At 26.2% G+C, this 14,065-nt stretch overlaps 1 protein-coding gene across 3 annotated transcripts in view; it reads right to left on the reverse strand.

Annotated features, from left to right (window-relative positions):
- Positions 1-8,928: 8,928 nt before the first annotated feature.
- LOC112596555 (scavenger receptor class B member 1-like) overlaps positions 8,929-14,065 on the reverse strand; it is a 90,569-nt gene continuing 85,432 nt past the window's right edge. For all 3 annotated transcript variants that reach the window (XM_025342307.1, XM_025342308.1, XM_025342309.1), the window contains one exon: positions 8,929-11,076. In XM_025342307.1, the coding sequence (XP_025198092.1) occupies positions 10,639-11,076 (438 nt within the window). In that variant the 3' untranslated portion in view covers positions 8,929-10,638. The remainder of the gene's footprint in view (positions 11,077-14,065) is intronic.

Below are 14,065 nucleotides of genomic sequence, written 5' to 3' on the forward strand. Positions count from 1 at the left end.
TATGTTTTTAACTACTTGTATTGTAAGTAATACATCGATAAGCGTCAATATTATATATATATATATACAAAAAAAGTTTTTATTCATAAATATTTCAATTTTTGTTTTTATATTATTCGTTTTTTTATATATATTATGGTTATACGTTTATCGAATAATAAACAATGATTTTCCAGACATTTTACATTTTTGCCTCTTAGAAATGACAACATAAACGTAAATTATAGCGTTAAAAATACAAAAGCAATATAATATAGCATTAAAACTCCGAAAGATACAAAAGATATAAAACTATAAATTCATATTTTACTACTTGGGTATCAGAAACAAATTTATAACCCACTTGGGTGTCTCAAAACAAACATGCAAATTCTATAAGTCACGAGCCCTGTTTGTAAGCGGGGAACTATATTATATATGGAACGTGTGAACAAACCTAACTTACAATTTCGTCCCCCAGCCCATATTTAACACGTAATATGACGTGTTATAAACATAAATATCTCTTAACTCGATTATGGGGTGTTATAGCACGCAGAGCGTAAGGTGACTAGATAGAGAACATCTCTGCTAATAATTGTTCTATAATACACAACCAGTATATAACTGCTTATATTATATTTTAAAGGTATTCCAAAATTATCGCTAGTAAATGCTCATAAAATGAGGACAACATTTTGACATTCCAAATAAAACTCATATAGTATATGGTTTAGAATTAAATAGATAGGTGATACGAACAATTTGTGATGAATTTGATATGAAAATAAAGTTAAAGATATATGTGATAAAAGAATGCATATTATATAATCAATATATAGTTACAAATATCCTATACAGTATACACCATAGTGAATTAACTTTTTTTTTTTAAGTATTTGATCAAAATTGGATTTTTTTTCTGTCTAATACAGTAATACGCATACAATATACGTGAATCAAAACTAATCAAATCATAAACTATATTATGGAGAGAATTTTCAGATAAATTATTATTATATAGGTATTATATTATTTATTGCATTAAATTATTATTATTATTATTGATTTATTTTTATATTCCAATAATTTAATTATCTTTACATTGGTATTAACAACGCTTCACTATGTGTATATTTTAAGCACTAAAAAATAATTAGTACCAACACAGTGAAATACATTTTATCCATGGTAAAAATATGCTATGAATTGTTCAATTAATTGTCAATTGTTTGATTCTATTATATTGTTCACGTATAATACCGCAATATATTATAAAAAATAAGTTTAAATCAACGATAAATATGAACACTTAATATTATACGAATGTGTTAGTACATGAACACAGGTCAAATTATATGGATTTAATCATTCGTGAGTATAAATAACGTTATTTCACATTCAGAAATATAAATTTTTTAGACATCGCGTGCCATTTATTTCAGCCCCATTCTGTTATACAAATCATTATTATCATAGTAAACGAGTAAACGAAAATAGTCTTTCCACTAAATAATTTAAATAAAGATACCTGTAATATAAAATTCATATTTTATCCTATTTGTTGAAAACGCTAAAAGAATTTTGAACACCTAACAACTGATTAAATACGAAAATTTTTTTTAAATGGATGATAATTATTTATTATTTTAGTAAACAGTAATAATATAATGTAAATGTGTGCAATTTATGAAAAATGAAAAACTCTACAGATACAAAACATTCACTAACAAACCTATCCCATCACATTAATACCTAATTAAAATGATAAAAAAATAATAAGTTGATGTTTTTATTAAAAAAACATCAACTAAATAATATATTAAAATCATGATATATTTTATGGTTCAATTATAATATATGAAATATGAAGTATATCGGTTGATCCATTTAACGTAAAACATAATTTCTTCTCTTAAAAAAAAAAAAATGTGTTTATTATTTTTATAATTTGTTGAGTTCTTTAATATACATAAAAAGAATTGAAATTTCGACCGTGTAGTTTATAAACATTTTAAATTTAAATGTATTTAGGTGTTACAGAAGTATTTACCTCGAAAATGTTAGTCCCCTACTCCCTCCGTCTATACTTTAAATACTTATAGATATTAACTACTTGTTTGTTATTTAGTTTTTATAAATTGAAATATTTCAAGTAATACTCTTACTAGGAATATGAAATTCAAAGTTTAATTTATGTTATTTAAAGGATTAAAAACTATACTATGTTACTTAAAAATATTTTTTATTTAATGACTCAAAATTATGTAAAAGTTATATTTTTAAAATGTAAGATGTGTTTTCTAAAATAATGAGTGTTATACGTTAAATGGATTACCTAGTGTACAGCAATAAATAAACCGCTGAAAATTGATGGTCTTCACTCTTCAACTGAGTGTCTAAGTCATATTTTAACTTCACCGTAGGTTCGGTAAGTTTTGATCTATTTAAAATGTAATATGTGGGATCCATTTTAACATAATATTGTTGTACGTTATAATATGATGTTATGCGCGATATACATACGTTGTCGGCGGATTATTGTTATATAGATCATTAAAACTTTCTTGTAACGATCACAATACATTCATACACGACAAGTGTCATTGTCATGTTATTGATCATCTCGATCATTATTTCTATAATTTTGTTGTTGGTGGCATTGTGTAACGAACATTTTTTGTAAAATAAATACATAACTTTAAATAATAACCAATTAATAGCACTCAATAATTCGTCGGTAGCAGCCTTGGAAATATAGCTGTTATTTACCTCTCGGAAAACACCGTTACATTAGTGAATAAAATGTAACTCACGATTTAAAATTAATTATTATTCATAATAATTTATTTTTAGAAGTATATTGTATAATATTATTTTGAAAACTTTAGTGGTTGGGAACTATTATTATGATCAGTCCTGCGATAAAAATCGCCTGTTGTTATGTTTTCATAATTGCTGCATATTTTCTTCTCATTATTATAATTATAAAAAATGACAAATTATTTTAATTAATTATACACTAAAAAATACACTTTCAGTAAGTTACTTGAACTTTTTAGATTTTTTTCGGAGATGATTCATAACTTTTGGTCGACCAATCGTTTAAAAACCATATTTTCCAACAAACTGTTTTGTGATTTCAATATTTCTATTGAGTTATAAAAGCTATCTAATGCGATTGTTTCTCCCCTCACTATGGTCATACATCAATCTGCTACCTATGTCCATCAAATAAATAAAAAAAAAAAAAAAAAGATCTCAATTATTATCAACCATAATATTATTATAACGGTTGAATACAACAATTATTACTAGTGTGTTGAATTTATCGATTACACTCAAAAATATCTGATCAAACGTACTGTTTTTACAACTGTTTAGAGATGATTACATTTAAACAAACGTCATAATTCAATATAATGCCTCGAGGTAACTATCATAATTAAACTATCTGTATACAAGGATAAAATCCAATTTTGATCACTAATTAATTATCCATATATGTTATTATTAGAATTATGAAATCGGCGATATGACGCAGTAAAATTTGGTAGATATATTGTGGAACATTAAAATAGGTGTATCCGTCCGCTACGTGATTGCAATTAAAGAATTAAAAAGTAATTATTATTTATTGTATGGTATTTAAATGTATTTTAAATATTAAGTGTACATAACCGTTATTATATGATATGAACACATCTTGGGCGTAAAAAAAAAAACAAAAAAAAAATACACAGACAAACAATAATAAATTCGAAACGATCGATAAAATAAAATATAATAAACTTATATTTTGTATCGTATCTTTTTATTCCCTACTGCAAGGCATGACATATCTTCTGAACATATCATTAAAATGTAAAATTATGCTTACTAATATTATGATAACGTTATATTATATTCTAAAACACTATTACTTTGTCGCGTACAACAACTGTGTTGTGATAATCGTTTTTAGCATGCCGACATAACCAAAACGTAATGAAGTCAATATATGTTTGTACTTAATACACTGCTCCGAGTGTTGTATGTAGTTATGTAGGTAAATAAAATATAAATTGTCAAATAAACGAAAACATATCAAAAATTATTCATGATGTGATATTATAGAAATAATGATGAAAAATAAATGTAATATTTTTATGTAACAAAAATAATATAATATTATATACCTAGTTTAAATGCATACGCTATTAAATAATAAGTCAATGCAATTATAGTATAAACCTATTCTCTTGTCTCAAGCAACTTTTTTAAAGTATTAGTATTAGTAATTTATAACTTGTATTAACATGTTACAAACAGACATATCACTTGATAACTTAAGAGGGTAATGGTTATGTGTTTTTTTTTTTTTTTTTTTGTATGTACTTTATTAGACATACGCCACGTATGTTTGTAGAACATATTATCATTAAAATAGATTAATTGTATAATATTATAAAATAGTATTAACAATTATATATTTATGTATACGTATAATTATATAAATTGATGTATTATATGTTTTTTTTTTTTTTAATTATTTCAAATTTCAATCATTAGAGTATTATAATAAACAAAAAACCAATAAATCGTACATTATAGTTTATTTGCAAAACAGCCAATTATGATTATTGATATATGAACATTATTTTATGGAATAATTTTTACGTGAATGTTACATATATACAAACACTAGTTATTAGTATAGGTAAATATAAGATTATAGTTAAAAGTTGAGTTATTTATAATATTTTGTTGTTGTTGTTCTTATTGTTTGATTACTGTGTTAAGGAAATTTTGACTCCTTAGATATTTTCAACTACTAAGGAATATGAATTAGCCAATAAATATGTTTTAATAACAATATACTTATATATACATAATATATATAAATTCAATTTTGTTTAGTATATTTTTTGTTTTAATAAGTTTCAATTCAATAATGTGGTGAAAAATAATATAAGATATAACTAATGACTTAACTTAAACACATATTTTTTACTTGATTATTTTTCAACTTACCTAGTAACAAAAACAATTTCCCATCCAATCAGAACAACGTAATTTTCATATGTCTATAATAAACCACAGAATATAATTTTTTTCATTTAATAAAAATTGATTTGATTGTGTTTAAATTATCTGAATACTATATTAAAATGTGTTTACAGAAGATTTATATTTATGAAGTTTGATTAAGTCTGAGAGCAAACGTGTACTCAAATTCCGTTAAATCCAAAATGCAAGTACACGGTTGATTTAATAAATTAAAAAAATAAATAATATTTATTGAAAGCTATACAAACAATAATATTGTATATACATATGTATTTGTTTTATTTAGTGAAAATTATTTTAACGTGGTGATTTTACTTTGTATATAGAACTAATGTGTTAACGTGAACAAAAAAAAAAAAAAAATATATAATAATATAAGTAGTAAATATTGTGGCTATTATAACAAGAATTGTTTCGACCTACCATTTTACCACTTCAATTGTAACTACAATAATATAAATTGTTATTAGTCCAATTAATGTTTTGTTCTAGAATTACTTAACTAATCATTTAATCTGAAAAGTGTTTTATGTTTATATTTTAGTGAAATAAATATTATGTTATGATAATAATATTAATTATACATTTATCTGTTTAAACGATTTAACCGTGTTTTTATTTTAAACGTTTCTAGCAACAGATTTCGTACAGTTACCCGATTTATTAGAACACGTGTGATCGTATTATAATATTTAAATTTTAAAATGCAATATAAATAACGTGCGCATATCGATATTAACAATTTTGTTCGTCGGATATATCAATATACGTTTTAAGAACGATGATGGACCATATAAAATATTTATTGCGCATGTAAAACAACGATTATATTATTGTCTTTTTTTTTAAATATTATAATTTTCATGCTTTCGATAATTTTGACGATGGCATTATTAATCATGTAACTAGCTCTACAATTTACCATCGTATATTATATTATTACGATTACGATTATTAAAATTCAAAATTCGATCGCAGTCATAGTCCAGAAATATACGGATGCATATAACAAATAATGAGTGGCATAAGTATTTAAAATTGAGTGTATGTTGTACTTTTCAGAAATTTCCAGAATTATAAATTGAGGTAAAAATCGGCATGTTTTAGGTATGTGTTATAACTTATAACTATTATTATTTAGTGTTTCGTCGACCTCGTAATAACAAACAAATGGCCGTCATTCGATTTTTTTTAGTTTTCAAAATATTTTTCCGATTGAAGTTTATCAAAAAAACACCTAAGTTCGAGATCCACACATTATGTCTCCAAAAAATGTATCGATTTAGTGTACATAATATTTAATTTGGATCCAGAAAATATAGATGAGACAAGAACTAGTCAACTAATTAAGTAAATCCATTAAAACGGTCGAAAAACTGCTACGATCGGATATACACATTACACATATATAATATATCTGTATACATGGCGTTAAAATTGAGTTAATCAGAGTGCCGACATCGCAAGACATGTTGGTGCTGGCGGGCTTTCAGAACGTATGCAGGTATTATAAAACAATTATATTAAATTTACAAACGATATGTAAATTTTTAAAAGTATATGTAAATATGAAAAATTGTTTCAAATGAAACGTTGTTCAATATAATTAAAAAGTACATTATTCTATAGGCGATACTGTAATTGTAATTTGAGCCCACTAAGCATTCTGCACATAATATTATTCTGATATAAATCAGTTGAATAAGATTCAAGATATTAATTCCAATTTGCCTTAGGTAATATTTTATAAATTCTCTTTAACAGATTTATCTGGAACTAAATATTAAAATAATCTGTTAATTTTTGTTAAGGTAAGTCAACATATCGTTATTATTATCATGGTTTTCCTGTAATATAGTTATTGGTATTTTACCAAAAGTTTTCCAACTATAGCAGTTTAAAAATATGATTGAGATTAGAAATAAATAAGTGTCTATAGAGAGACCACTGGTATAAAAAAATATTTATTAATGTGATTAATAATCATGGTGACAATAAAATTTATATTATTAAAGCTAATTATAAAATACAGTAGAATAACGCAATGATCAAAAGACAATTTCTGTAAAACGATTAAATACGGACCACATTCATCGTCAGCAGAAACTGTAAACTACATTAAAAAAAATAAATAAATAATTATTGAAATAAAACACAACAAAACTAAAATGAAATCTAATTAATATTTAGTAATAGTTATTTTAGCTGTTTTTATCATTAACATATATTGATACAGGATATCAGTGTTTTAATCTAATACTTTGTGTAGTTGTAAAATTCTTGAAATCGATATTTTTATTTTCAATAAGAAACTGTCGGCTTAATCAAAAGTTAAGTCAGGCCAAATATTTTTTTTTCAAAAACTTTTTAGAACACATCACTCTTTCAAAAATAATAATAGATTCCAAGTACCTAGTTTGTTAATTTGGAAATAATAAATAAATCTACATGATTTATACAATCCTTCTCCATTTCTGTATAGATAGCAAGCACTAGTATACGATAATGATATTTTTTTAAATTTTTTTTTAAGACAGGAATATTACATAAATTAATATCGGTCAGATTCAGTCTCGCAATGTGATAGAAAATAAAACAGCGACCAAATCTGGGTTGTTCAGATTATTTTCGAAAAAAAAAATCGATTAAGAAAACAAGTTATACAATATAAAAACGGTAAGTACTGTAAACTATAAACGTGTAATATGTAATGATTAGGTTACGGTCACTATTCAAGTATCGTAGGTAGGCACCATTAGTGATTTATTATACTATTACGTATAGATTTAAAAATACCATTCGAGTATTTAAAATATGATATTTTACCATATTTAATTTTACTAACATTATACAATGTTTAACTTGTGTTTCCGTACTTGTTTAACTTAACTTTAAAATATTAATTTGCATAGTCATAAGTTGGTAATATGTGTAAATTCTATAAGGAAAAATAAGTTATTAAAAAAAATACATTAACGATAGTTAATTTGAAATAACTGATTCGTGACAACAATTAAATATAATATAATTGATTCCATTTATAAATTCATTTAAATAATTTAAAATAAATGTATTTAAAACACAATTATACCATAAGACGTTTTAGTCCTTAAAGATTTGTGTTAAATTTAAATAAAGAAATAAAATATATCTAATTCTATATGGAAACAAACACTTTAAATTTTAACGTGGTATATAAATTAACATAGTTATTTTATTTTTACTTGTCTAAAAGCTTTGACGTATATAGTTTTTCCTGCTATATTATACCATGCAGAAATATACCGTTTCTTTTAATTGTATGTGTAGAAAGTATTATTAAAAAAACCATAAGACATAATTCAATTTCTTCGTTTTAAACGGTTTCGATTTAGATGTGAAAATCGTTTTAATTTTCAAGAAGTTCAATAAAATTTAATCGAATACAGATTACTAAAAAATGTTTTAAAGGTGAGTATTTACAAAAATTAATATGAATAACGTATAGAAATAAATGCTAATCTTAGAATGTTTTACCGAAAAAAAACTGCATTAAAATGGACATTATTATTATGAATTACCGATAGGTAATAACAGAAACTAGTATTTATTTTCTCTTAAATATGGTATATAAAGTGCGATAAAAAAATTCATTATGCACATTACATAATAATTATATGATGATAAATTAGTATTGACTGATTTTTGTTAAATAGTAATATGTTAACTCTAAATATTTTGTAATTAACATCATTATCTCAATTGTTTTTATTTTTAATGAATATAATCATAAATCATACAATATATATATATACAATAAAATATATTTTATATACAAAACAACTATTTATATATATATATACTTTTTAACAAATATTTCATACTAATTAAAAAACACACGAACATTAATAAATTTGCCACAAAAATGCATTTTAATTCGTGGTAAATACATTTCTTAAACAAACACAAGTTTATACAATTATTACGATTGCACAAAGCTGTGTTAAATATGATAGTATTATTTAATTTAAATACAAGGTAAACGCGTGAAACGTAATTGTTTTAACCATTTATAGTACGGAGGTAGTATTATGCGCGGAGATGATGTTCCAAAACTTTTCGATAAATCTCTCGCGTGAAAACATTCTTCAACAAAGTAAGTTTATACAGGTATTTGATATATTATACATTTAGATAGTATGTATCAATAGTTTTTTGGCATGAACTTCGATCGTCCGTAGTATATGCGATAGAGGTGGCGATTCCATTGAATTTATATAGTACCTATATAATATGTATTATGTATACCTTGCTGTCCCCAGAAATTGAAATGAATTATTTTAGCGTTTGTAGGTGGATTCGATCGTCAAAGTCCAAAAACAAAAAAAGAAAGGTATGCACCGTGTATAATGTATATACATATTATATACATAAATATTATAGGGGCGACGTCGTTGCAGTGTCAACGTTCAGGTTGTTTTCACGCCCCTTTAATCGTAATCACATCGCGGAACATATATGTATTATCCATATATATATATATATATATATATATTTGATAATAAAATATAATATCGAAATCTATGCTATCAGGAGTCATACTCACCTACCTATATAACGATGCAATATCGCTTTGCTGAAGTTTTTTATCGACATTTAACGATTTCCTGACTTTTTCTTCAGTATACCCGACCTGGACGAAATGGGGCGTTTTATGTACGACAGCTTTGAGTTTATACGACTGTCAACACGAGGAAATAAATTTCGTTGATTAAATAAAATTAATATTGTGTTATAATATATTGATACGTCGGACGATTACTAACGAACATTTTTATCGGGAATAACAAAAAAAAAAAAAAAATAAAAAAAAAAATACCGATACAATTACAGAAATAGCACGAGTGAAGGACGGTACAACAGAGATGGTGAAATACGTTGTACCGAATTCCCGATGAAACATAATGTGGAAAAGTAAAAAAGAAAAATTTAAACAACCTCTCGCGTAAAGTTGAACACCACGGTTACCTGGAGTGACCGGGACAGCGCTGAGAGTCGATAATATGCGTTCACGACGCGACGAGTGTATGCCTATACAATAATATACGACACTTATACTGGGCACCACTATTTCAGATCCACAGTGTTTTTTCTCGCGAACTTCGCTGCACTAGACCGGATCGAAGGTTAGACGGGACAGAAAATACAGTAAACATGGCAGGTATATCAGTGACATTATGATACAATATAGGTTTTAGCAGGTCGGGTTAGGCTAGGCAACCCGACTCGACACACGGTCTGACTCCCGAGGCGTGTCTTGGTATACACGGTAATAATATAATATGGTATGACAATAACAATAACAATAATAACAATACTAATAATACTAATAATATTAATAATAATAATAATAATTATGGTGATGAATAAATATATAACGTATATAAATGACGGTACGACGTGTGTGCATGAGGCGCGCGTGAAGGCAACGATATCGACGACGGGCGGCGACGGCGGCAATAATAATAATATTTTAAGGACCGTTCGCAATAACATCATAATAATATACGTAAAAAGGGAGCAGTGCATCTTTATCACTGTCTCGGATATGTTTATCGTGTCGTCTAATCGTCATCGGCCTCTCGCGTAGTCCTGCGATTGATCGTAGTCGACGACGACCGACGACGACCCGTGAACGGTGACCCGGTGCAAAGGCAAGTACGATTTGTCGCCGTACCGTCCGGACGCGGACCCGCATTTGACGATCAGCCCGCCGGACTCTGCGCCGCCGCCGCCGTCTTCGTAGTCGCCGTCGCCGTCGTCGTCTTCGCGACCTTTGCAACGCCCGTTCTCGTGGTCTCCGGTCGCGGACCCGTTGACGACGAGATGCTGCTGCTGCTGCTGCTGCTGCTGCTTCTGCTGACCTCGGCCGAACCGTTTGACGGCCAGGCCGACCAGGAAAAAGCCCACGGAAGCCGTCAGTGCGACGACCGCCTTCACCAGCACCGGTCCGACGTTGAAGCACAGGTAGATCAGCGCGTTCAGCGAGCTGGGCAGGCTCTTCACTTCCTGCAAACGAGACGAGTGTGAATTTATTTCGCAACATATTATAGTAGGTAGTTAGGTAGTCTATATAGTTACATCGTAGTAAAGATATTTTAAGAATTGCGTACGATTAAATCACTATTCTAATTCAACGTAAACCGCTTGCGCAGCTAAAGTCATCGTTGTAGTTCAAATTTAAAAAAAAAAAAATAAAAAAATAATTTAAAATAATTGATTGAATACATTACTAATTGCTGCAATAATAATAATCATTATTTCTAAAATGTTTAACGACATTATAATGTTAGGACATTGCCCGATATTAACGTAAATTATTCGTTTTATACGTTCCGCTTGTGAGGAGTGCCGTTAGGTATTATTTAGGCGGTTGAATATTAATATATAAATATGTAGGTATATAAAAAACATTGAATATTTTACATTCTATCATACCGACCTATCAATTTATACGATTGGTATGTTAGAAGCGGATTTTTATGTCTTGATTAATATCATGCATACTTTGGACCATACAAACATATTTATATTTATTTCTTTTTAGAAGCATCTAAATACTCGTATTGCTATATTTTAAAAGTTAAAGTTCTTAGTAAAATCTAAACAGTCAATGAACCCAAATCTTTATCGTAAAGTTCTATTTATCAGTTTGTTGGAAAAAAAATAGATCTTTTAGAAAAAAAAGGATTTCTTTTGAAGTCTATCTCGAATCTCTTTTACGTTTTTGATAGTATGTAGTTAGTAATATTTTAAATTTACTACTGTTTGGAATCTTAAAACTGGAATTTTCTTTAACTCGATATTATTGTTGTTATTAAATTGATTTTTTTTGTTTTTAGAGTTAGAGGAAGAACTAAAAAATACTACTCATATTATAAAAATTATGTTTCGTTTATATCCAAAAACTAATGTACTATCAAACAACTGATAAAATAACTATTTTAAAATAGTTTATATCTAAAATTATTTATCTATCCTAGCGTGTGATTTGGACCATATTACAATATTAACTATAAATAATTCGTTACGACATATTATAATTATGTATGATCAATCATATTTATAATTATTCTAATATTTCACTACAGTGAATAACTATATGGTAAAAATATAAATTATTAAATACATTTTTCATTTCAATATTGTATATTGATTTCAATTCAAGATGTCAGTGAGTTTAAATTTTGGTTTCTGAGCATACTATATGACGGACTATAATAAAGTACATATCATATCTTTTCAGACATTATGAGAGGTCACGAAAGTCATGGAAAACAAAAACAATAATTTTACGAATATTATAATGCACTGAGAATAATACATAATAAAATAATTTTGAATTCAAATATGTATAATTAACAACATTAATTTATTCAATTTTATATTCACTTATGACCCACTTGTCAGACAACTTTGATTATTATCGAACATCCTTGTGCCCCAACTAGTTTGTATAACGTTTGACGGTTTGCTATAGTGAGCATAATAAAATTATTCTAATTCATGAACAGTCTTCCATGTCAGCACTGTGTATAGTATAAGTCGTTACGTCAATAATGATTCCTGTAAGAAACTTAGTTTGGTTGCATGCAGACGGTCAACATTTATATTTGCTTGTTCTATAAACGTGAAGCGTTAAAATGTAGATAGAATACTGATTAATTTGTGCTGATTTGACGGTATTCAGTTTGACGTTTTAGACGTGTGAAGGTGTATAAGGAAAAAACAATTTCTTTTTTTTTTTTAAATCGATTCTATTAAAACATTCTACATACCCACTGAATATTATATTAGGTTCCTAAGCCCACTTTTACAGTGGGATGAAAAAAAATTATCAATAATTAAATCATCTTGGTAGTTTCAAAATTTTCAGCGACTGTTTCAATTTATACCTTTTTTTTTTTTAATTATTTTTTAATTATTTATATCGTTATATTTTACCCGGACTTGCTCCAGACTACTCTGATAAATTGTAAACTGTGTATTTTGTATTTTAATTATCACTATTGTAAAATATTCATTCTCAATTTTTAAATATAGAAAAAAAATAATAAAAATATTTATGTTTTTCTATAATTTTAGGTTAAATGACTTAAAAAACAGTGTTTAAATTCTAAAATATATATATATATATATCGTCTTTATGTTTTTGGAATTTTTACTCGTGATAAATTGTTTATCTTAAATAAGTCTAAATACTAAAATATTTGGCATGAGTTAATATTTAGTAAGAAAAAAAAAACAATAAAATATTAATTTATGTTCATAAAATTCATCTGGATTAAAATGTATCATACAAGGTTAAAAGTTATCATTGTAATAATGATATTTGGTATAGATACCTAAGCGTAAAAAAAAACTAGGTAACATTATTTTTAATAACACTATTTATATATAATTTTTTTAATTTAAATATTGTTCATTTGTTATTTGTCGTTTATTTTAAGCACTGTTGATTTATACACATTATTATTATTTTTTTGTTTGTTTGTTTGTTTAATTGTTTAATATTTTCTATTATACCGTTGAATCTTATAATGTTTAAAAAAATAACTTTGAAGTTCTGTTTAAAAAACATAAAAGACACATTTTAAATTTACCAAATGACGATTATACATTATATGACATTATAATAATCTCTACTATAATATTAGCTATATACTAATTGTAGAAGAATTATTCAGGCCAATTTTATAATTACAGACATAAAGTTAATTAAAACCACGTGAGTTGCGGGTACAAATATTTAAAAAAAAAGTCGTAGATAGGTGGGGTTAAAAAAATATTCGTGTTTTGTTAAAGAGTAATCGTTGTTCTTAAAATGTTTGTTTTATAAAATACTTATTATCGTCATAAATTGTGAATGTTTAATTTCTATAAAAATTATAGATTTTGTGACATTATTCTTTTTTTTTTTTTTTTTTGAACAACTTGTATAAATAATAATCTATTGATTTCATCACTTAAATTGCAATAATTGGTTGTTGATAAATGC

Source organism: Melanaphis sacchari, unplaced genomic scaffold (genome assembly GCF_002803265.2).
Source record: "Melanaphis sacchari strain LSU unplaced genomic scaffold, SCAv2.0 Contig32_pilon_pilon, whole genome shotgun sequence".
Taxonomy (NCBI): domain Eukaryota; kingdom Metazoa; phylum Arthropoda; class Insecta; order Hemiptera; family Aphididae; genus Melanaphis; species Melanaphis sacchari.